We start from the raw sequence: 26,256 nt of genomic DNA, 5'->3' as shown, positions 1-26,256 counted from the left end.
AACTTTTTTAAGTAAAGTGAAATACTTGCAACCTACTGGGCACAACTGGTAGATAACTTGTGCACAACAATATTACATCCCAGTCATGTTCATGACTTTCACTTTCTGTCCTTCAGGGAACAACCTATCTTCAGCACCCGAGCTCATGTCTTCCAGATTGACCCAAACACTAAGAAGAACTGGGTTCCCACCAGCAAGCATGCTGTTACTGTGTCCTACTTCTATGACAGCACAAGAAATGTCTACAGGATAATCAGTTTGGATGGCTCAAAGGTAAGTTTTATTTTAGAGAATACTTCCTTGCTTCTTTTTTGACTTTTGTATTTATATTCCAGGCTGATTTATCTTCTCAGATGCTCTTGTCAGCATCTTAGTAAGTGATAAGTGATGTGTTGAAATGGTTATATTGTTTTATTAGATATTTTAAGCATTCTTTGAAAAATACTGTTTTCTAGTGTTTGTATAGACTTAGATAAATCTGATAAATCTAAGTGGTGACCTACTAATATTGAGCAATCAAAAGGTATTGCCTTTGAGGTGTACTAAAAACTACAAGTAGTGTTCCAATAAATTGTTTCTCTCTCAGTATCCAGTGATGTATTGAAGTCATTGATTTCATCCTTCATCATGAAAGACATCTGTTCAGTGCCTGTAATCACTCTATAAATCCTTCTTTGTTACTTAATCTTCCAATTTTTGCAGTACAGCTTGTGGTGATTCCTTCTTAAAGCTCTCCAAAGTAAGCAGTTAGCAAAAGTCATTTGGGTTGAGTTTGGGATAATGGTTATGTTTTGTTTTTTCATTTTTCTATGCTGGGAAAGGTAATATGTTGAACTGCTTAAGATAGTAATTTGGAAGACTTGGGGAAAACACTTGACTGTTTCTTAAGTTCTATCCCAAATGTGTCTAAAAACAGTAGTTGTGGAAACAACATGTCAAGAAATCTCATCAGTAAGAAAACTAACATTTTACAAAATGTTATCAAAAGCAGTAATCTTTTCAAGTTACTTTCAACTGCAGCTTCTGGAAATGTGTGTGTTCCTGATAGTTGGAACTAAAGTATATTGTTAAAGCACAATGGTGTTTCTGGAGATTTCTTGGCTTTGTTGAAAGCTGAAAACCATTACTGTGCATATTTAAAGTTTTGAGTATTGCTACTTTGGTTGAGGAAGAAAAAAGTTCTATCATACAGAAGTGTTAGGAATTTTTTATCAAAGCTCTCCGTATGATATTCATTTAGGTGATTGAGGCTCTGGTATTAAAGCTTACCAACATTTTCCAAATTTTGTCTTTATTGTCTTCCTTTTCCAGCCTTCCTTCAAATGATTTTTGCTTCTGTCAGATAATTAGGATACCTTTTTTGTGTATGTGTATGACTGTTTATGAAAGACTTGGATCTCAACTTGATGTTGTATAAGATCATTGCTGATAGTTGTCATGTATAGCACCCAAACTGATCTGCTCAGTTTACAAAATTCTTCTTCCAATACAGAGAGTTCTGTTGCCTAATGCTACAATTCTTGCAGCGTGACTGCTAAGTTATGTTGTCAAGTAGTTGTTCATCTGTTTATATGCTCTTTTGTCTACTGCGGTACTTCCTTTGTATTTATAATACAATTGGCAAGGTATATTGATAATGCAATTTGTCATTTTTATTTATTCTCTTTAATTGCTGCAATCACAGTAATATTTTCATCTCAAGCACTGTGTATCTGACTAAGATCTAGGACCCCTACCATGATTAAGATGCATTATTTCAGGGATCGCTACACTACTCTGAAACACACGGTTGAGTACCAGAAGGTAACTCAAATAATAATAAATAAATAAAAATAAATAGATGATCCTGCTAGGCTCTCTTGAAAGCCACATTGCTGATGATGAGTACCTTATGGGTCTGGAGAGAAATCTGATTCTGAGAAATCCTACCATACATTTCAGATACACTTGAGTTTGCTTGTGGAGATCTTTGATGCATTTTAAGAGGTTTTATTTTTTCCTTGTTCCATTTCACTTGGTTTGTGAGCGAGATACAGCTGTTAGACACGTTCTGTTTACTCCTTCTAGAGGCTCAAATAAATGTGTTGTATAAACCAGGTGATGGAGCAGCCAAGCACAACTCATCCTTTTCCAAACAGCTTCATCCTACTCAAAATTGTGTTAGCTTCCATCAGTTTTAGTTTGTAAATTGCTCTCATGTAAAAGTAGGCGTAGCTGGGCAAGTCGTTGGGTTAATGGTTCTTGTGGATGTAGTATTTAGGTAGATTAAACTGTTCTTTTATGAGATTATTCCAGCTATATATGTTATGCGCTTTTCAAGCTGTACACTGGTTCCCATCTCTGTGTAATGTTTTCCGAAGCTTCTATGTCTTCATAAAACACCTTGTACAAGAAATGAGGCATTTCCCTCTTACTTATCTCTGATAAACGTTCTAGGACCATAATGTGTTCACTGGACAGGACACATTTTATAGCTATATACAGTATCTGTCACCCATTGCAGAGAGATCCTGATGCAGATGATCTGGTAGAACTCAAACCTGACTGCCAGCAAATGCCTTTTATGCAACTTTTCTTCATATAACAGTAGAAATCAAGAGAAAGCCTGAAAAATAAAATCTGTTATGCAATACAACATGACAACATTGAGAAGCTGTTGCTAAGGCTTTCAGTTCTCATTAATTATATAGTCACTTCATATCTTCTTATGTCTTAGTTCTTCTTTCTAGTAGGTGATGGAAGGAAGCCTCCATTGTTTCTCCAGTAACACTGCGTGTGGATATTAATTTATTCCCATAATCCCACTGTCTTTTCATTCAATCTCTGGTAGCCACTAAGGAAGGAGAATAAGTAAAGTGGTTCTTTTGGTACCAGTGAATGTTCTGATATTATTTTCACTGTTGTAAAATTGGAAAGAAAGCAGTAATTTGTGTCTATCTAAAACAAAAGACAACTTAGGAAAAGAGTGATTTTTGTCTGTAGATTTCATAAGCCATGCACATAATGTTTCTGCTTTGAGTTAGTCATTAGTGATCTTTATATTTTAATGACTTGTAAAATACACTAATCATATGTTAAAATAATAATGCTAAATACAGGTTGTAGATAAGTCCCATGAGCCCAGGTCTTCAGTGACCTTGCTTTGAAGAAATTCAGTGATACTCTGTGTCTTAATTTTATTGCCATCATCTTTAGCATGAGCTGAAATCATACTTGACTGCTGCTGTTTTTCTTGCAAGTGTTGGACTTGCAGTCAGAAAACAGCCTAGTTAGACATGTGCTCTATTTTCTCATAGCTAAACTAATTTGAAAGTAAAACATGAAAGCTATTTTATTATTCTAACCAAATCTAAAGATAACAAGATCACTTTCTTCAAAAGCTAAATGTTTGCCTGTCAGATTGACTCTGTTCTGTTTTTAAGATATTCTTGTACATTTAGACTAACAACATTCTTAAAAGTTGATGACATATTTGACGTTCCTTACACTAGTGACTCTACAGTGAAATCTCCTGACATGGAGGAGAGCGGTTAAAACAGTATTTGTATAGATGAAACAAGTTAATAATAAATGATAATTCTAAAAACATTATTTTTTTAAGCTGAATTTATGAATACTAGTATCTAATATTTCCAGAAGTAGCGAATGCTGCCTGTATCTTTAGTATGCTCTGGCACTGCACAATCTTAAAGCATAATTAAACATGAGACATTGAGCACACTAATGCTTTTAATTCAGAGAATTGAAAGCCTTGATTTTTTTCTTTTAAAATTGGTATACCTAATAAAAGGGCTTGTCTTTGTGTCAATGGGATCTGAGAGTCTAATCTTCAGGCGAACACTGTCTGCTGGAGTGGAGCATTCTTGTTTTTCTTCTGTTGGAAAACAAAGGGCAGAATAATAGCAGCCCTTTCTCAGCATGGTATTTTTCTAAAAAGTTTTCTTTCTACCAAATAGAAAGAGGTAATTTTGGTAATCTACTTTGAGTGCAGACTGCTGTCAAAACCTTTGGCCTTTTTGTGTCTGCCATTACCTGGATTATCCCTTGCATAGGCAGGCATGTGGTCTCAGCTGATGCATTGAGCAGTCTCAGATGAAAGCTCATTGTTTTGTCCAAGGTTTTGCACTGGGTTTACAGTCACTGCAGCAGGTTCCAGACCTCATGCTTTCAACCTGCCTGTTGCTTGCAGGTTCTGAGTCTTCTTCTGCACTGGAAAGTATTATACCAGTGACAGAATACCTTCACTCTCAAATCTGACATTAGTTCCAATTACCCAGGCAGTGAGTGGGGGCTAAGTAAGCCGACAATATAGCTATAGCTTGAGCTGGGGAGAAGGATTGTTTTCTACACTGTCTCCAGGGTAGTTCATTTAAATCGTGCTGCTGTTGATAGCTTCCACAGCAAAAGAGGGCTGAACGTTAGAGGAACTTTAGGAACTGTTACAGACTTCCACCAGATTATTTAATAAGGAGGGCTTCTGAGTACTAAGGAAAAAATACAAGATAAAGAGAGCCTCAGAATGTCTTTCTAATAAGTACACCTCTGTTGTCCCATGCATTTTTCTTTCCTGTTTGATGCAGACAGCTTTTCCTGATGAAGTCCTTTAGGGTCCTTAGTTCAATTGTGACCCTCTTGGCTTTATTTGGGCCTTCAACTCTACACTTAAAGGAAGGAGAATATTGTCTGAATTACCAATGACTTCTTGTTATAATGTAGGACACATGTCTAATGTGTCCCATTTGAAAATGTTTTAAGTTTTGTGGACAATTAAGTTTGCAGTTGTTTTTTCAGCCTTTAGTCAGACAGCAAATCCTATTCTTTATCTGATGAGACTTGCTGAATCAAGTGTCAGCTTCCAGGCATTCCAAAACTCTACAGTTTTCCACAGGAGTTGGCAAAACTTGCATTTTGAGGCAAAAGTTGTCAGAGCGAACTGCCTGTTTGATATTCTCAGCTACACCCAGATTTGCTTTTCCTATTTAACGTGTACATGGTGGAACTGCCAAAGCCACTGTAGAAGCTGCTAGTTTTGTTAAAGTTCCTTCATCTGTGATTTAGTATCTTTAACTCCCGCACCTGTGAAGGAATAACTCATTTTCATGAGAAGAGAAGGCTCAGAGAATTTTTTATGCCTATAGATATCTAAAGGAAAGATGTAGAGAGGATGGAGCCAGCAGGCTGTTTTCACTGTTGCCCAGTGTCAGCAGAAGAGGCAGTGGGCCTCACTGAATGTGTACAAGTCTACAGGGCTGGACAATACGCATCCCAGGGTCCTGAAGGAAGTGGCTGATCTAGTTACTAAGCTGCTTACCATCATATTTGAAAATTCGTGGTTGTCAGACAAAATCCCTGCTGAGTGGAAAAAGGGAAACATTGCTCCCTTTTTTAGGAAATAGGAAGACCCGGGGAACCAGGGACTGATGAGCTTGTGCCTGGGAAGATCATGGAGTGGATCCTCCTGGAAGCTGTGTTAAGGCACATGTAAGATGAGGAGGTGATCCCAGAAAGCCAGCACAGCTTCACACGAGGGCAAATTGTGCCCTTATGAGTCTGGTGGCCTTTTACAATGGAGTGACAACTTTGGGGGACATAGGAAGGACAACTGATGTCATCTGCCTGGACTTGTGCAAGACATTTGACATGGTCCTGTACTACATCCTTATCTCTGAATTGGAGAGATATGGCTTTGAAGGCTGGACAACTTGGTGGAAAAAGAATTGGTTGGAAGGTCGTAGCCAGCGGATTGTTGTCAAGGATGTGGTTGTCCTGGTGGACAGCAGGTTGGCTGTGAGCCAGCAATGTGCTCTTGTGGCCAAGAAGGCGAGTGGTATTCTGGGGGGGTGCATTAAAAAGAGCATAGTAAGCAGGTTGAGGGAGGTGATTCTCCCCCTCTACTCTGCCCTGGTGAGGCCACAGCTAGAATACTGTGTCCATTTCTAGGCTTGTCAGTTTAAAAAAGACAAGGATCTCCTAGAAAGAGTCCAGTGTAGGGCTAGAAAGATGAGGGGCCTGAAGCATCTCCCATCTGAGGAAAGGTTGAGAGACATGGGACTGTTCAGCCTAGAGAAGAGAAGGCAGAGTGGATATCTCATAACTGTTTATAAATATATAAAATGAGGGAGTCAAGTTGGTAGCGACAGACTTTTTCAAGTTGGTGTGCAGCAACAGTACAAGAGACAGCATGCAGAAACTAAAACTCAAGGAAGAGCTTCTTTATTGTGACAGTGATGGAGTACTGGATCAGGCTTTCCAGAAAGGTTGTGGTGTCTCTTCCTCTGGAGATATTCAAACATGTCTGGAAGCCTACCTGTGTGATCTTCTGTAGAGTACCTGCTTTAGCAGGGTTTAGACCCAATGGTTTATAGAGGTCCCCTCCAAACCCTATGATTCTATGATTCTGTGACCAGGAAGAGGACAGGCACAAGTGGTGACCCCCAGGGGTCAGTTTAAGATCTTTATCAGTGGCATAGATAATGATGATGTATATGCTTCAGCAAGTTTTCAAGTGACACCAAGCTCAGTAGTGCAGTTGACACCTCTTGAGGAAGGGGTGCTATCTAGACAGGCCTGGACAGGCTTGGAAATTGGGTCCACGTCAACCTAATGAGATTCAGTAAGTCTAGGTGCAAGGTACATTTGGATTGGGGAAGTCCCAGACATGGACATGGGTACAGATTGGGAGAAGAGCTCCCAGTTGAGATGAAGTTGAGATGAGTCCTACAGAGAAGGACTTGGGTGTTCTGGTGGATGAAAGGCTGAACATGAGCCTGCAGTGTGCTCTTGCAGCCTGAAAAACCATCTATATCCTGGGCTGCATCAAAAGAGACATGGCCATAATGGAATAGGGGATGATTGTCCCCCTCTACTGTGCCCTCCATCTGGGTACGGCTTCTAGGCCTGGAGTACCCAGCGCAAGAAGAATGCAGAGTTGTTGGAGTGGATCCAGAGGAGGGCCGTGAAGATGATCAAAGGGCTGGAGCACCTCTCTTATGGAGGAAGGTGAGGGAGTTGGTCTTTAATTTCTTAGAGGAGAAAAAATTCCATGGAGACCTTATTGCATCCTTCCGCTCCTTGAAGGGAGCTTATAAGCAAGAAGGGAAGTGACTTTTAAGAAGATCTGGTAATGATAGGACAAGGGGGAATGGCTTTAAAATAAAAGAAGGGATACAAACCTTTGCTCAGAGGGTGGTGCGACCTTGTCACAGCCTACCCAGAGGAGCTGTGGGTGCCCATCTCAGGATGTGTTTGAGGTCAAGTTGGATGGAGTTCTGGGCAGCCTGATCTGGTGAGAGGCAACCCTGCCCAAGGCAGGGTATGTGGATCTCAGTTATCTTTAATGTTGCTTCCAACCCAAGCCATCCTACTAACTAACTGCTGTTTTATTTGAAACTCTTAATAGCACCATATACATAAGAAACTAAATTCTGCATTTCAGTTTTAATTTGCGTGCCTTTGATTTTATGGTTAGTTCATACTGTCCGGCTGTGAACTGTACTGACTGTCAGGTATGTAGTTAAATGGAACCCACTGGAGTCATTGTAAGAATCTATCCTGACATACATATATGTCAACTGGATCGTTCCACATCACAGATTTAGAATCTGTTGAGTGTAACAGATACAGTTCTGAATGTATGATGGAAACATGTTGAGATCTGTTTAGCGTTTTTATGCTGGAACATGGCCTTCTTCCACTCTCTACATAACAAGAAGAGAGAAATGCTGAGAGTAGCTCTTCTTCTGCAGTTATATGACCCTGGCATTGTTAGCCATTTTTGTTTGTGTATAGAGGAAAACAATACAGAAACATTAAAAAAAAAAATAAATCCTTCTTGTTTTATTGCATGTTTCCAGGTGATAATTTCATATATAATGGGGGAATTGCAACAGTGGAGCTTGGAAGACATTGCCTTAGGGGACAAAGAAACACATTCATGAGAAAAAGGACTTTGCTTCTTCTCTTCAGATCTCATTAGCCTATGCAGTTGCTTTGATAGATTCTTTTTAGACTTATTAACCATTAAGTCTTTACTTGCAATTGCCAACAGGCATCTCCTCTATCCCAGCTTCTGCTCCTTTTTTTCAGACAATGTTTGCTATTACAGGCTTTCATAATTTAGTTGCCATTGAAGTAGAAGAAGAAAGTTGCCTGTTAGTTGTGTCTCATTCTGTGTACATGGATACTTGACTGCAATGCTGATAGTTTTTATTATGAGGAAGTCTAAAAATATTTGAAAAAAAAACAGAAAAAGTCCAATTTTTTTACAACATTCACTTTTTTTTTCCAGGCAATAATAAACAGCACTATCACCCCCAACATGACATTTACTAAAACATCCCAGAAGTTTGGCCAATGGGCAGACAGCAGGGCAAATACAGTCTATGGCTTGGGATTTTCATCTGAGCATCATCTTTCAAAAGTAAGTATGAGCAACAAAAACTGTTTGGCAAGCCAAGCACCATAAGAATATTTGATTCCTGCTTGTTGTGCCTTGACTCAGTCTTGTTATTTACAAATAACAAAAAAATACCCTGTATCTGCCCTTATAATTTGAAAAGACAAGACAGATCATGATGGCAGTATGCTTTTAACTCTTAGATAACTGTGTATTTTCTCTTAACTGGGAAAAGGGAGAAGATTTAAGCTTTTTAAATAGCAATTTGTTAGGCTTCTCTATTTTAAAGTTGTTGTTCTGTTACAGTTTTTCATATTAGAGTTTAAGAGTCAGCAAGTTAGTGTTACTTCTATATTGAGATGGCCTAGAAAATAAGTTACTGATAGTCTTTTGATGCTTTTTTGTCTTTTAAGTCACATTCATTTTAACTTTTCTTCTATGTGTATCTTGTTACAGATAATGTGACATCTGTAGACTAAAGGTGAAGCTAGTGAAAAATTTATTTCATGTAAAAGAAAAGTACTGTTTCTTGTTGCAGTACTGAAGTTGAAATAACTAATAAGGACATTCTGTGACACACGAGATTATTTTTTTTTTATATTCAACTTGAGCAGGAGGGTAGTCAGAGATAATCTGAAGAAAATAGTAAACCCTTTGAATAGTGATAGAGTTGTTGTGAGAAACACTTCTATAATACCTTTTGCTATTAATATGAATCTGGTAAATAATTATGGGAACCTGTACAAACCAGTGTCATCTTTCAACAGATAAAAAGCTTTCAGTTTGAGAACATATCTATGCATTAAGCAGAATTCCTACATCTCTGAAGTACACAAAAGATCTGGAAACCTAACTGAAACAGAGATGAATGTATGGTTTGTGTTCAAGTAAGGAATCATATTTGGCTTGTCTGAAAAAAAAAAAAAACAACACAAAACCAACTAACTAGCCAAAACATATCAATCCATTTGGGAAAGAAATTGTTAGTATACAAGTGGTAAGTGCGGGTCTGTTAGAAAATCATTAAAAAGAACCACTACATCTACTTTATGTGGACAATGTAATATTCTTGTAAGTTTTCTTCGTTTTACAGTCAGACAGCTTTAATTTAAATGAAGCAACACAAATCCACAAAATTCCAAGTGATACCAATGTTATGTATATGCATGTAGATAGATTTATGCACATTATTGCTTCAGTGAACTTAGAAACTTCATCATTTAAATTGGTGTGTACATTTTAGAAGCTCTTGCTGACTAATACAGATACAGCTTTTGTTAGCATCTAAAAGGATTTAGTGTAAATGCCAATTTAGTTTATCTCTTTCATGTACTGTTTGTGTTTCTCAATCATAAAACACCTCTTTGGAAGCAAAATGTGATACTGCAGTCATGCATACCCTGTGCTTGCCAGGCTTCCAACACTGGGTAGTTCTTGCCAAAGAACATACATATGTATTTTCATCTGTCTTTTCCACCGCTCTTTCCTCGCTCTCCTCGGTGGCCAATTTAATATCATTCTTTAGCTGCTGTCAAACTGGTATTTAAGATTTTTCACTATACTTCTGGTTTAAAATTTTATGTTGCTATTGTAAAAATAATAAGAAAAGGTACAGTAGATGTTTTGTCAAAAGGACATTTTTGATAAGCAGTTACTCAAATTGCTGTGATTCATGGAGGATACACAAGTCTGTTGAGAAAAATAACGAGTCACAGACCTATTCTGAAGGTTATGGTGACAAATTCTCAGAATGTTTTTAGGAAATTGTCCCCAGATTTATTCAGGAATAGGTTGCTTCTAGATGTTGCCTTGAAATTAATTCGGGAACTTTTTAAAAATGTATTTGATGAATCAGAGTCCCAAAGTGAATGTCCTTGTTACATGTAGCTGGTTTTCAAGAAGTGTCTTGGGGATCTCTGGAGTATTTAAAGTTTCAGGGAACCCACAACTGCAAAACATTTGGTCCAGTCAGTGACTGATTTGAAAAGGCCAATGAAGCATATAATCAGGTCTTTTAATAAAATATTTATTCTTATATCATTGTCCGCTTAGCTGTGTCACTCTAAACAAGAATGATTATCAAAGCTTACTTATACTAAGTATTTGACTTTGCAACCATTTGGTTCATTTACCTCTGTCCTTCATAAACTAATTCCCAGAGTAGAGTGCATCAGAGCTAAACTTTTTTCTGTGTTATCATTGCGACTGTGAGAATATTTGATTAAAAAATAGATACATGGCAGTCAACTCTTTATGTGCAAGCAAGAAAATTAATTAAACATTTGTTTATCTTCATTAGAGCTTTTCTCAATGTGTCAGACCACAAATTCATTTTAAGATTATTCCATAAGGAGTCAGGCAGAAGTCAACGGCTTTTAAAAGATGGTTTCTGCATTTGAGAGTATTCCCTTCACAGTATTAGGATTTTCTGGCATAGTCCCTCTTGCTTGTGAAGTAGGAAGAGTAGAATATCCCATGATATTCATCAAAAACTGAAGCAAATTTCCCAACCAGAATAAAGTCTGTACTTCGGATAACATTCATCTGGATGGGAAGAAAATCTCCCATCTTATTTAAGTTAGTTGACCTGATTTATCGTGAACAATCTAAGAGTTATGAGGCATGATGTGTCATCATGGGTATTATCCTTCCACAGTTTTTCATCGTTTCCTTAGATTATGAATCCTCCAGAGTACTCTTCTTTTCATACCATGAGACCTCTCTTTGTTAACTGGGGGTTGTATCGAGAGATTGCTATTACCCACCACCCAAAGATCTCAAGGAATTCTAGTAAATTGATGAGATTTTTCTTCCTAGGTGGCTCTTTTTCAGAATGTTACATGTTTACCAGTCTATTCACTCTTTTTATAATTTCTACCAGTGTGATACAGAAGATTATACTTACCGTCTTGTTTTTTTTCAACTGCATATTCTAAACTTCAGCATCATGTTTTCCATTTACCAGTCCTCTGGTCCTCAAGTCTTCGGACTTAAATAATAGGCTACCAATGAGATTTTGAGGTCTATGTACGATTATCAGTGCTCCTAGAAGAGTATGATCTAGTTCTGGGGATCCATTGCCAATTTTATCATCTGTTCTGAGACCTTTTTTGATGCTGGATTAGTTTTCATGCATGGTATTTTTTTTATTATCTTCCTGTATCCAGAAAATGTATGTTTTTAAATAACCTACTAGCTGAAATGTAGGATTCCAGAGAAGAAAAATGGTACTTCCTCAAGTGCTAATAGCCTTGACTTCCTAATAGTCCTAATAGCCAGGAGAAATTTAAGGATAATAAGACTTTTTGTGTCTTGAATAGCAAGTGAATTTCTAATTGAAAATAGTTGAGACTGTGTCAAACAAAGGTAGCCTTTTTAGCTTCTGTCTATGTGCAGTACAAAACAAAACAACAACAACCATCCAACCAAAAAACAAACAAACAAACAAACAACTCCAAAAAAATATATTTGTATGTTGCTGCTGGAGACATTTATAAACTGTTGGGAAAAATCCCAGTGTTTTTTTCAGAATGCAGTGTTTGGCAAATGGTAGTAAAATAATATTTGTGTAAAAGCAGAAGCAAGTGAAATCAAGTGCTTTGCTACTTACAATGTGTGTGATGTAAAACTGAGATCACTAAATTTTTCTCTAGCCAGAAAATTTAAGCAGAGTTCTTTATAAGTTGTTCAACTCTCAGGTTTAAGGCTGCAGGTATTTCTAAATTGCTGTTCTATGAATATGTGTAGCAGAGACATCAAGCTTTCCAGGACAGTTACAGCAAGAAATGAACTTGACTCAGCATTCCCACTGCTGATTTCTTAGATAGCTATTGGAATTCTAAAAGCTTTAACAAAATTTGGGAAGGAATTAGTATTGCTTAAGTCATGAAAGAGTGAAGCTCTTAGGTCAGTTGTGACCAACTCTGGCTTCAGAATCTGGTTATTCATTGTAAGGAAGAGAATGAAACCTAAATCTGACAGCAGCTGTGTAAGACGGTTTATTGCTATTACTGGCTATATCTGAACTGGTTTGGTTGGTTGGTTGAAACATTTTTGCATTGTTAATTTCCTGCTATGCAAACAGTGCATTCTGTCTGAAAATTACTGGAAGCTATGCCCCTGTGTAACTTGATCAAATGAGTATCTAATAGGGAGAACAAAATTTAAAAATTCTACTAAGATAATCTGACATTGTACAATGCAGTATGTTCTGCATACAGTGTAACTAATTCACACCTACTCTCTTCTTTCTCTATTTTCTTTTATAATAACATATGTACATTCAGTTTGCGGAAAAATTCCAGGAATTCAAAGAAGCCGCACGGCTAGCAAAGGAAAAATCACAAGAAAAGATGGAGCTGACAAGTACACCCTCTCAAGTGAGTTTTTCTGCCTCTTTCAAGGCTTGTATTTCAAATTCTGTGCATACTGTTTTAAGAATTTGTATTGTATCTTACAAACACAAGCTCTGTTACAAAAAGGAACAGGGTATTTCCCATTTAGCTTGGATCTTTTCAATGGTTAACCGTAGAAGTGTTCAGAAGTCTAAGAACACTTTTAATGTATGTTCTAGAGGAGTCAAAGGGAGTTGTTTCTGGAGCTGGCTAGATCTGGCTGCTGTCCACCATGGGGCAGCTCCAGGACTCGGCTAACAGAGGCCAGAGGGTTGGGGCAAGGAGTAAGGAGAGGCACGGACAGTCCAGCTGACATAAGTGAACAGATATTCAATACCATATTAGGAGTTGATTTCTTTTTTTCTTTTCAGAGGAGAAAAATGAAGTGTTTGTTTCTTTCTCATTCCTTTTTTTGAACTTCACCTAGAATATTAGTAAAGATGGTGAGCTGTTATATAAGAAAATCTATAGTTAAGACCTTTTATTACTTGTTATATCTCTGAGACTTGAGCTGATACGCTTTAAAGGACTTTATGTAAGAATCATTCAAACAAAAATCAAAGTTAAAGCAGCAAACTATTTTTACTTATATCCAACTTTGTAGTGTTCATTCGTGTTGTGTGAAGGTCAATGATAGTCTTGTGTGGGTTCCGAGTTTTATTACAGTTAGCCATATTGCAAAAGAAGAATTAAAAAAAGATGTTTCTAAGCATGTGAACTAGGTTAATATAAGCCCAGCAGAAAGACAATATGGTTATGTTTGTTATATTTTCATTAATCATACCTAAAATTAACTTCCTTGAAAGTAGATACTTTGAATTTGCTTTGGGGGAGAAAAAAAAAAAAAGAAATTGCATGAGGCATTTATACTCATCCATTCCAGTGTTTTAATGCAATTGCGAAAAGGTGTTTCCTATTTTTGGAAAACTACGCAGCTTTACAACTTCAACAGGGATTCCTTATTGCGTAGGATTAATGCAGCTGTGTTTGCTTTGTTTTTTTGTTTGTTTGTTTTTGAGAGTGCGTTTTTATTCATTGAATGAGTGCATCTCTTTGGTGTTTTTTTGCACTGATGGCAAAAGGATGGCATGTGGTTTGCAGCATGCTGTAGAAGTAGGTTTACTGCTTCAGAAGAAAAATACATCTGATGTTCTTCCAGGAGAAGTCAGGGGAGCAGCCTCAAGAATATATACAGTGAAATAGCTTCATGTTGTTTTCACTGGTAGGCATTTTGCCCTAGTGCTAAGTTGACTTTTGGTATCAAAGGGAAACTGCTTCTGTCTGTACTGTAAGAGGAGAAAAATGAGGTACTCTTTTTTTTTTTTTTAGTACTGATCTTCATGACTGTCTCTGAATTTCTGGTAAATTTCATAAGTGCATAGATAATGGAAGCAGATTTTGACATTATTAACTAGTGTATACACTTAGTTTTAAAGACAGTGGAGAATTTCGGCTAGGCCTCTAGTTACTGAACATTAAAGATGAAGTTATTACTGTGCTTCTGTTTTTGCCATACTAGTTAACAGTCTGGACTCAGGAGTTAAATCTGACAGTGTCAAATGGAGTCACTTACTTGGTTTGGATGTAAGTTTGAATTAGTCAGAGACGAGATTCTTTTATCAAGCAGTTGCCTAGGGTTAAAGCTTTCACTTTTTCTATATAAGCTATTAATATTGTTCATTTCCTGTATACTTGGAGCCCAACATTTTATGCTGTAGGCAGCTTTAGAAACGCTACCTTGAGCAATTCTGTAATGCATGTTGAGAGCTGCAATTTTATTACTGTACACTTAAGAACGCCTTCTTATGCAGTCCTTCCTTTTTATTTCTTGGCTTTTAACTGCATTGGTAAGTCAGTGTATTTCAAAAGGTATAGTTAGCGCAAGTGCTGACATATCAGCACAATGGTTGTCACATACTCAATGCTTCCCATTAGTTCCCCAGAGAGAAGGCAGTTGAATCAGGAATTCTGGAGTTCAGAGCAGATGAGCAGTGACAGTTTTGTGGCATACTTCGACACTTATATGGTGCTAGGTTTATTCAAAAAAATGTATAACTGAGGGGGAAGATGGATGCTTGGCAGTGGGTAAGGTAGGTGGGACACTGGAGACCGAAGGAGTACTTGCTGTCATTTTGATAGTCTTTCCAAAAGTGGTTGCAGGGCACTTAACTCCAGTGTTGTTTTTCTTAATCATTTTACAACTGTTCTTTTCCCTTTTTCTTTGGATTCCAGCAAAAGGACCTGAGGGACTGGCATGGAGCTGCATCAAAGAGTGCTCAAGTTGGGTGTTAGGAAAAGGTTCTTCACCAGAGTGTGAAAAAGGCACATAACAGACTCCCCAGAGCATGGTCATGGCCCCAGCCTGCTTGAGTTCAAAAGGCATTCAAAAGGACAGTGTTCAAAAGGACTGTGCTCTCAGAGTTTAAATATTGAGCGTTCCTGTCCGGAGCCAAAAGTTGGACTTGGTGATCCTTGTGGGTCCCTTCCAACTTAAGGAAAGAGATTCAGTGGCCAGGCAGGACTTCCTAAGAATGTGTTGGGTTTTTTTCTGGGGAAATTTTGACAGGAAAGGGTGGGAAGTGGTGTATAAACAGTGTGGTTTATGAGAATATTGCAGTTAACTGCAAGGGTGAGTCCTCTGCTGCCACAGACTTTCTGATAGTCCTTCTGCATCAAATTAATGATAGGAAAATACTGTATATCAAAACTGGAAAATATACGCTTAAAGCTTACATTATATATCTTATAGCAGTCAGTGTTTAAAGAATGTCTTTCTCATTGTTTACCAGCTTATTAAATGTATTGGGTAAGGTACATTGTTCACCCCTCTCTGCTGCACAGTTCTAGGAAAAGAAGGACGTATGCTTTTTTTGCATTCAGTGTGTTCCTACATGTTAAATCTTTATTAAAATATGTTTACATCTAGCATAACAAAACCCTGCACAAAGCATTTACTGCTCAGCATTGTCTGATGCAGCTCTGCAAATATTTCTGGCATATATCAGTTTTAATTCTGAATGTCCTTTACGAACTTGGTGTGAAAGTACAGAGAAAAATAAAAAAGGAGATAACAACAGAAATGTTACATAAATAAAACAGGAATTTATAGCTCGTGTACTTTCCACTTAGCCGTGTTGGAAACTTAAGACCCATCTTATCTAAAGTCCACTGAAGTTGGGCTATTTTTCTAAGATGCTGGAGTTTTAGAAGTGTTAGTATTGCTTAGCTAAGTATTTCCCACCTTAGAAAAGTCCTTTGGTGGCCAGGAAGTAGTAGTCCCATGTTAAGAATTTTTTTTTCCTACTTGTTTCATTCAAGGACATGTATTCTTCAACGATTTTTTTCCCCACTGAAACACTTTCTAGAAATTCTACATTCTTACTGTTTCTTTAATACTGCTTGTCCTTCTCCCATTTACCAGCAGGCTTTGGTTTAATTCCCCAGCATATCAGGTAATAAATAAAATCACTTTAACCATAAAAAGAACATAACTTGTCCAGGGAATTACAGTGGAAGACCAACAAATCATGAAAGATGCTGCTTTGTTGTATGTAAGTCACGCTGAGAGCATGGTATTTTTTTACTAGTAGAGAGAAAAGCATTATTTCTGTATCAAAGGACTTGTACTTTCTATTCATCTCTATTTAGACAGATTCATGTAACAGTACAGACTTTATTTATATCTGAGCTGTATGAAAGCATCAGTCTGAGGTGGACTAGAAAGAAGATGTCAATGTTGGTACTTCTAAGACCACTTGTGCAAATAGGTACCCTATCTGTCGTCCTTTTAACCTTACTTTTGTGTTAGGGTTTTACAAGGATATTTTGTTGTTCATATAAAACTAAAATACAGCCTCCTCTCCTCTGCCACTTCTTCTTTTTCAGACTCATCTTCAATACAGAGAAATGAAACAATGGATCTTACAGTAGCAAGAGACTTATGGCCTATTTTCTGTTACTGGTTTGCCTGCACATTGAAAGAGTAGCACTTTGTTACACAGTTCACTGAACTGCATGAGGCAATAGCCTGAAAACTGTTTTGTTGCTGTTTTTGTTGGGATTTTTTAGCCTTTTTTAATTTTTTTTTTTAAAATATGTTCCAGTGCAGAACTAAATGTTACAGAACCCTCACTCCACTCTTAAAAGTTGTGTCTGAATCTCAGTTCTTCTCTTCTCTTACCCAGAATCTGCCCTTAGATGTTTCTTGTGACCGCAGCCATTTTAATAACACATCTGAAATTTTGTGCTGTCATTCAAAGCAATCCAACTCTTCTCTGAGGCCTTTCATATGCACACTACTTAGGATAGTGATAGTCTGCTAAGTTTTGTATCAGGTCTTTCTATAGTGCAAGGAATGGTTTTGTCACCTGTTGGCTTCTTTGTGGACAAGCAGTTTTCTTACACAACTTGTGGAAAAGTGACTGTGGGATGTATTGGTGCAAGTGTTTCCACTCGTATTATGGCACCTGAGTTGATAGCTGGCAGCCTTGTGAAATTGCAAGGCAGGATCTGGACAGAGAAATACAAGCTAGTGTATGGAATACTAATAACAAAAAACAATGCAACACTTAAAAAAACAAGCTGGAATTGATTTACAGGCAGCGAACCTTTAGGTATTACAAAAACTGTCATGTTTGTCTGCTTGAATTTTTGTCACTCAATTTTCACTCAAATTGGGAGTCTATGACTGTGCCTTACTAAGAAATAGGCAAAGATGGAACTTGCACATTTTTTTTTCTGCTGAAGAGAATTCTTTCATGCTTTTGTACTTAGCATGTTCTAATAGATAATCTGTAGCTTTATCAGCGTAATAATAATGTTCCAGGAATTTCAACTTGAAGATACAAGCAAACCAGTTTTCATGGGATATAGTATGTATTTTTTTAGAGCATAAAGTGTAACTGGGGAAAAAGAGGAAGTAACAGAAACTTTTGGGTGCATACTGCCTTTCATTTAATGTAGGTGGAAACTCTCTATCACATCAGAGGATAATAATAGACAAAAATGCATAATTTATATTACACAATGTATGTGCCTGATTATCTTGCCTATTATACTCTTCTTCCACACTTAATTTCAATTCAGCTTCAGTTCAGCAAAATTGTTCTGTAAAAATCAAGGTTTATTTTTGACTTTTAGGATATTATCATATGAGGTAACTTTTGAGTATAAAGTAACAGATTTCCTCCCAAAAGTCGAGAGCAGTTTACATTCATGAAATAAATGATTTGCATTTATATTACAAATAACACTTTATATTTGTGTGGCAAATTAGGATAAAGTAATTATTTTCTGCTTTACAACCCACCAGAATTTAATAAGATTGGAGAAAGTAATACAGTGAAAAATGTGAATTACAGTATTCTTGGATAAGTGACATGAGGGCTTTGTGGAAGGTGATGACAACAACTAGATCTTATTTTTCTCAAAAGATCTTGAGTTATTCCATGAAAGTCTCAAAGGTCCTGGGCCATGTTTCCTGTAGATGTAGATTCAGTACTGCCTTGTAAGCTAGTTGAAGGCTACAAGTAGATGCTAAAAATTAGACCTTAATCTTTTAAGACCATGAGTCACATACTTTGCAATTCTTTCTGAGATTGCTATTCTTCAGCTTTCTAGGCAATGTCAAAGAGCTGGAAAGAGGAGCACTTAACCTTTCAGAGCCTGTGCTTTTGCTTCAGTTTAATATTATTAAGTAGCAGCATTAGCCATTACCCATGCAGATGGTATGAGTCTGTGTGGTCGTAGGAGATGCTTGGCTTTTAGAACAGTTGTTATTCAGCCATCTTCTGCTGTGCGGTCATGATGTTGATTTAACTCTAAATGAAAGTCTTTTTTCATGAGTTAGATTTTGCCACTTCACGACTAAAAGCTTACTAAGGTATTTCAGGTAGGACAGGCACTTAGCTTATCACTCTTTTATCTTCTGTGACAGCCATTATTTGATGAAGAGTATAATGGGAAAGAAAATACTAAAATTAAATCGTGTACAGGGATTGAAAGTCCTGTAATGTTCTCAGTTCAGAAGTGGGCTATATGGTGTACTTTTTTAAAAAAAGAAATAGTTTTCAGTGTTTAGAGATCAGCAAGTAATACTTGATGATCAAAACACAAAGGCATATTCTGGTATGATAAGGATTGATTGAAACTGCACCAGTGCCTTCTGGCTAAGAGACAGGCATCAAGTTTTTGAGGTATCAAGTTACCTAGGAGCAGTGGAAGCTGCCTGCTTGTATTTGGAATATTGCTCTTCCCAGATGGTACCATGAATAGCAAGAATGAGAACTAGGCTAAAGTGACCATAAGTTTTGCAAGGACTCTACTGACCAAGCATTATTTACACAGGAGTCTTCTACATCAGACTGACTGCAGTAGAAAGACTCTTCTACTCTTTACTTAGGTTAATGCTGAATATGAAGTTTGGATTTTGAAACAGCAAAATTTGTTTCTTTGTGTTAGAATATAAAGTAAGGGGTAAGAATCCTGGGAGTGAATAGTTGTGGGTTTGTGTCTGAATGTGAATATCAGGCAAGAGTGATAGACATCTGTAATAAGAAGGATGCTGAATGCTTGCAAATCATGTCAGTTGTGTTTTGTGCAAGACAGTGTGAATCTGATGATAATATGCTTCTAAATTAAATCACATGATGAAACATGTCTGTGGGGAACACTGGAAATCTGTGAGCTTCACGTTAATATTGGCTAAAATTTGTATCTTATGTAAGAATTAAAGTTATGCTTATTAGCACATTGTCATCATGAGCAGGCCAATTTGTAATTCTAATTTATCATTTGTTTGTTTTACATAAGGAATCGGCTGGAGGGGATATTCAGTCTCCTTTAACGCCAGAAAGCATTAACGGGACAGATGACGAGAGAGCTACGCCAGAAGTGACTCAGAATTCAGAACCAAGGGCTGAACCAACCCAGAATGCATTGCCATTTACCCATAGGTACAGATTCAATTCCCACATCCTAATAAAATGATATCTGTCTTCTTCCTTGTTAAAGGGACCTTTTCCATGCCATGGCTTCTACCTAGCTCAGTTAAGAAGTAAATCATGTGGTTTTTAATAAAATAAAACAAAATACAGGACCTGCTTTCAGATTTGCAATATAATCATTGTTTTCACAACAAAGAAACAAAATTATGTATGGGGAAGTCTCTTGGAATGAGACTAGGAGTGCATTACTTTGTAATTTATTCAGCGGAGCATGAGAATTTGAATGCTCATTAGTACAGGCGTCCCTTTAACAGGAAGCGTGATTTCAGTGACTGAGATCTTAGTAAAGATAACCACTTCACAGAATATTCCAGTTAAATTATTTTTGCAATTTTTATCTAAATAACTGGTAACATTGGATCGGCCTTTCAGTGATAACTTGTTGGAAGAAAAAGACTCTTACACCGCTTCTGGATTATGCAGTTTAAAGCAGCCTTTAACCGCACAGTTATGATAGTTGAAAACATTTTTCAACTTTTTTTTCAGAACACAGGAGATGTGTAGTTTTGCTCCAGACTGAATTATAATTCATTGCACTTGGAAGCAACCTGATCTAATAGAAGGTATCCCTGCCTGTGGCAGGGGAGTTGCAACTAGGGAGCCTTTAAGGTTTCGTGCAGCTCAAACCATTCCATGTTTCTATGAATGCTGTATTCCATTGTGTTCTGTTAAAAAACAAAGAGTTTTTATCTAAACGAGCTAAGATGGATGTATCTTATTTGTTAAAAATTACTGAAAGTGGAACTCAATAAAACACATTATGTACTGAGACCATGGAGAGTAACATAAATATTTAATGAACTTAGAGGAAAGCTAGAAATACTGCATTACTTTTTTTTAGCAAGTGGTCTCAATACAGCTTTATGCCCTTCATCAAAATTTGGGGAACAACAGAACTTTAGATATTATTCAAATAATTTGGAATGAGCAGAGATGAAATTATTCAAAACTTCTCATTTTTGTGAGAGAATAATAGAAGTAATATTTTACATTTTTCAAATGAGAAAAAAATTATACTTTTGCACTAATTTTTTAGCAGAATTATTGTGTTTATTTTTATACTTCAACTAGTACCAGAGCATTTATTACATGTTTTAGAAGAAACGGTGCCTTGTAAGAGCACTGTTTGCATCTTGATGGAATTTTATGAATGTTGCATGTCTATTAGTGTTCTGTAAAGAGTACTTTTTACTTTTATGTTGGCATTCTCACTATTTTGGGGAAAAGTAGTTCTGGTAAGGTCCACAGACTGTAAGTGTTTTTTTGTTTGTATTTAATGATAGCTGTAAGATCTTCTCTCTATTTATGTAAGTGTAAATATGACTTCTGGTATGTCTCAGTATAGTACCAGATATTGCTTTGCATGGAGCATGACTGAAGATGTTTTCAAAGCCACCTGGTTGTAATTGTGGATGGGGTAGAACAGAGGTAACAAAACTACCAGGCTTTTTTCTTTCATCTGCATGTATGCAATGTGAGTGCCTGGTTTTAGTTTCTTGTGTGGTGATAAACCAGTAGCAAGAATTGGCATTGCAGTGATATCTCTGTCTTTAGAGATATGTCTATATTTAGATATGTCTAAGTATAGAATGATGACATTTCTTATGATAATTCTCAAAAGACATCAGTTTTGTCTTGCTGATGGCAGCTGCAAGCTTGTAATGAAGCAAAAGAAGAGAAAAAACAACAACCGAAGACATTTATGTACTATTATTTAACGAAGAAGAAAATGCTTGCTAACACTTTCTGACCATTTTTTCGTATAGAAGGAAAAGAAGCCTTTTTGTATGTATCTGAGAGTCAAGGAACACTGTCTCAATCCAAGGGAAGCTACCATTTAAATTCCTTGTATTTCGAAAGATACCAGTTACATGATTATGTTTTACAAGTCATTGTCAGAACTAGGGTTGGAAATTAGCTTCTTTACTTCGATTTAGCTATGTTCTGCTTCGGTGTGACAGGACCTGCTCACCAGGGGAGGGTCCAAAAGTGATGGTGTAGGCTGGTGCACAAGGCAGGCTTAGGCGAAGCCACAGGCAGAGGCTGGAGCTTCGTGCAGCAAGGTGCCGCAGCACCGCACAAGGTGGAGGTCCAGGTGGGAGCTGCATTGCTGCTGACAACTGGGCAAACTCAGCTGTGTGCAGCGTCATTGCAGCAGAGGGTAGGGGTAGGAGGTTGAAGTTGTTGTTAGAACAGTCATTGGGGGAGGGAACTGTTATGTTTTTGTGTGAACTGGAAGGGTCTGATAGATGTTAACAAGGTCAGGATCGGAAGCGTGGAGTTCATGCTGTAGGCTACATCTCGCTTGTCATTATTAATCTGCACACCTGAAAAATGTTCTATTTCATTTTGTTCTAACTTATCTCTCTGGACAGATACGTCGTCTTCCACACTTTGTATGTCCTGGTGTGATTAGTTGGGCTTGTATTATTTCTGCAGCGTAAATGTAGACTACTTTAGTATTTATAGTTGTTTTCTGTCCATTTATACCCCAAAAACTGAATAAAAGCATTACTTAATTCACTAGTGTTTTGTTATTAGAAATTTAATTTCTTATTATTTCAGTAAATAATTGTAAGTATTGAGATGAACTTTATCTAACAAGTCCCATTCATGTCCCACAAGTGTAACAGAACAAAAGTCTGTCTAGTTACTTCAATTTATCCTTTACTGGAAAGTCCTAAAGCTGTCCACAAGCAGTGTGATTCTAGTCAACTGCTTGAGAGAGAACACTATTAAACTGTTATGAGCCTTGCACAGGAAGATAAACCCCTGCAGTTAAATCTCTTGCCTTTTTTTAAAACTATGATAGTTAATGTTGAATTATGAAGTATTATTACCTGGGAACTTTATATTTGTCATGAATAGCCTGAACATTGCGATCATTATTAAATATTGCCAGAAGAAATGAAAATAAAAAGTAGCCTAAGCTGGCATTTTAATTTTAATAATTTTGGCCGAGACATTGATGAGTACTTTGCTGAATGATGGCTAGTCCAGGGATACTTTTTTTTTTTTTTTTTTTTTTCCTATAAAAGCTAGCTAATAAAATCTAATATTTAAAATAAGACTAAAGGAAGGACAAATTTTCTTTCTTTATTAAGTCTTGGTCTACTCAGATGTCTTTCTAACTTTTTTCCTCCTGTCTTTTTACCTTTGGCATTTTCTTTAAATTGTGGGAGGTTTGTTTTTTGTTTTTTTTTTTGTTTGGTTGGTTGGTTGGTTGGTTGGTTTGGTTTTTTTCAATTATGTTTTCTATTTTTTTAAACTAAAAAATAGTTTGATCATAAAATGGAGTTCAGGGAGAAAGTAGATGCTAGTAAGTTTTTAACCACTTCTGATGTGACTGTACCTGACTCTTAAATGCAAGTTTAATTATGCTGATGCACAGCATGTAGAATGCCTAGATGTCTGAATGAGCCCAAAGGAATACTTTTCTAAGCTTATTCAGCCTTAGAATATAATTCAAGTACAAAAACTGAATAGTATGCCAGGCAAAATCTGCAAATGCTGCTTGGGATGTTTTGGTAACTGTTTGATGAATTTGCTTTTTTTCCCCCTTGAAAAAAATACATTTGTTCATAACAAGTTTTATTCAGTTTCTTGGCACAGTAGAAAGCTGTGGGATAAAACACGCTTTCAGAAACAAAGCTTACTATGAGAGGATTCTTCTGGGACAAATCTTGAAAGCCTTCAATTTTGTGTCAACCATGACTTGAACCTATTACATCATTTTTTCATGTCATATATGAAGATGTTCCATCTAAACTTAATGAAAGTTGGAATTTCTATAACTTATTATTTCAAACTGACAATATATATGTGTGTGTTTGTTGCTTGTTAGTTAAAATTCCTATTTTTGTATTCAAGTAAGTTTTTAATATGAAAGTTTGACTCACTGCCTTAGTGAAAACAGACTCATTTCAAATGATGTTGGTATCTTAGATATTTTCTGTCTAGATAGATTAACTTTTAATAATGCTGCATGTAAATCCAATTCTGTAACAAAACAACAACAACAACAACAAAAAACCAAACCTAAGATCTTGCTGCTAGGTCGTGTTCTTTCACTGAGTTGTCATTAAAAATTGTGCACAAATTTTTTAGTAGATTTTTCACTGTGTGTATTACAAACGTGCTTCTATAAGCTTAAGTATTTTAGTTATATTACAGTAAAAATACTTTATGGATTGTGTTTAATTGTTAAGTTGGCTTTGAAGAAAAGTTTTGAGATAACAGGTTTTTTGTGCTGTCTTGTAACTTGAATTTATAGTCAAATCCCATTATTAGGATGCTCTTTATGGTGATACATACCATTTTCTTACCAAGTCATGCAGGTGGTGCACACAACATATTTTTCATTCTGGATTTTAAATGCTATCTAGCCTGATCTTAGGATACTTTTGTGTTTTGCAGAACATCAGGAAGACTGTAATAGAAGCTCCTTCTCAAAGCAGGTCAGCTATGAGATCAGACCAGGCTGCTCTGGGCTTTATCTAGTTGAGTTTTTAAAACCTCCAAGAATGGAGACTGCTAAAGCTAGATGTCTTTTTAAAAAGGTATCTCTATGACGTAAAAGAGAGTACCTGTATCTGAAATGCATGGTGCTGTAAAGAACTGTGGCATCTTAGGGCACTAGAGAGACTCCAGTAAATTCAACTACTCTTTTGATAAAAGATTATTATTTCTTGGTACACATTTAGAGAACCAGCTCAAAGACAATCAGTTCCCACTGTCATTGTAAGCAAAGATTATTAGAGCACCTAAGAAGTAGGTCTTGACTTCATCTCAAGCAACATTTGTTTGACATTATGAAGATCCTAGCTGTGCTGTTCTTCTACCTATTCTGCTTCTCTGCCAGCAAGACCCTGGTGGTCTGATGAAGAAGCACAAGGAAAAAATGAGTCTTCCTTTCCTCCCTGACCCAACTCTAACAACTTCCCACTCTTTTGCTTAATCAGTGATGTAGCTGAATCAGGCTATCCTTCACAATAAAGTTCTTGCTAGGAAACCACTGATTTGAAGTGAAGATCTTGTGTTTATGCACACCTTTTCTTGTTTCTGATTCTCCTGATGGTGACAATTTCTGAAAATTCTATGGGGAATCTGGAATATGTAGTAAACTACTACATGTTTTTATACCAGCAGTGTGTCAAATACTGCTTAGTACAGCTTGTACTGTCACATTTTAATAAGATGTCTGCAGGTATGGAAGGAGAGATAAAGAGGAATTCTGTCTGCTGTTAGAGGAATGACCATACTGTATGTGTTGCTGAGCTCTTTCAAGTAAAGCAACTCTGCAACTGATAGGGCTGATTTTTATGGGTGAAGGAATGGATGAGAGCCAAAACTAAAAATAGCCCAGTACTTAAGAAATTTTACTGTCTCTTTTGAGCAGCTAAGCAAGTGCTAGTCTGGAGCACGTGGTCTTATCCGCTTCCTGCCATTTATTTAATGAGAGCTCCAAGGAGTAATTCAGAAGATGAGAGCTGGGTGTCTGAAAAAAAATGTTGTAAATACCATCCTCAGGGACAAGCAAGCATTTTTCTAATGTAACTGTCAATTACATTCTTCGAAGAAAAATACAAGTCTTGTGCAATTTAAATAAAAAAAAAAAAGGCATAGAACTTGGAACATGTAATTTTTCCTCTTTCAATCACATACATAACAATTAAAAAAAAAAACAAAACCCTAGTAGAAAGGAAAAGGAGTTAGATTTCTGAAAGAATGAACTTTCACTTTAAAAAAAATACATCCGTTGTGTTCAACCAATCCCAAACATGGATGACATGAAAAGATTGATACTTCAGCAACTATAAACTTTAGCTCTAGAAATACCTGATATTTAACACAAAATCAGACTCACTGGGGTGGTTTTCTATGACAGACTGGAGAGGTGAATTTTATTTTTTTACTTATTTTTATTTATTTTTGTTTTTGTCCTTTACCTCACTGTCATTTTAATATAGAAAATATATATTTTTCTGAAACTTGTAACTCCTTTTATGAGTCTTAATGCACAGTTACTTTTTTTTCTGTTATCTTTAGGCACTGGTGATGAGCTATTCTCTTTATTCTATGTGTTACCAGTAATTTAGTTGCCCAGCGAACTTATTTTGTATGTTCTGATACTGGGTGTGTGTCTGAGACATCTAAATTTTGTGTAGGATTATTTTCATGTATAGTATGTAGAATATCTACTTTTATTTGAGTTTTAAGCTGAAGAATGAAGTAATCTTTTTAAGGGTTCCAGCTGCAGATATAGGTGATCTTATGCAGGTAGTTCATATCGCATATTTTCTTCACTCATACTTCCTTCATTCAGAGTTGTCTGAGTCCTCATAGGAAACCTTTCTACCACTAACAGGGATAAACTGCAAACTTAGCTTTCCCAGGACACCATGAAAAAGGTTTAATACACTGGAGCTCTGTCTTGATAATTACTGCTGAAGTTAGATCATCA

At 36.7% G+C, this 26,256-nt stretch overlaps 1 protein-coding gene across 2 annotated transcripts in view; it reads left to right on the top strand.

The window, feature by feature from the left end:
- HOMER1 (homer scaffold protein 1) overlaps positions 1-26,256 on the top strand; it is an 89,861-nt gene that overhangs the window by 21,884 nt on the left and 41,721 nt on the right. For both annotated transcript variants that reach the window (XM_042825892.1, XM_042825893.1), the window contains exons 2-5: positions 117-273; positions 8,288-8,419; positions 12,682-12,774; positions 19,600-19,742. In XM_042825892.1, the coding sequence (XP_042681826.1) occupies positions 117-273; positions 8,288-8,419; positions 12,682-12,774; positions 19,600-19,742 (525 nt within the window). The remainder of the gene's footprint in view (positions 1-116; positions 274-8,287; positions 8,420-12,681; positions 12,775-19,599; positions 19,743-26,256) is intronic.

This window comes from Centrocercus urophasianus, unplaced genomic scaffold (genome assembly GCF_019232065.1).
Source record: "Centrocercus urophasianus isolate 14NV4802_14NV808 unplaced genomic scaffold, USGS_Curo_1.0 seq_25, whole genome shotgun sequence".
NCBI lineage: Eukaryota > Metazoa > Chordata > Aves > Galliformes > Phasianidae > Centrocercus > Centrocercus urophasianus.
Note: the sequence above shows the minus strand (reverse complement) of the source record. Positions and strands in the feature narration are given on the sequence as shown.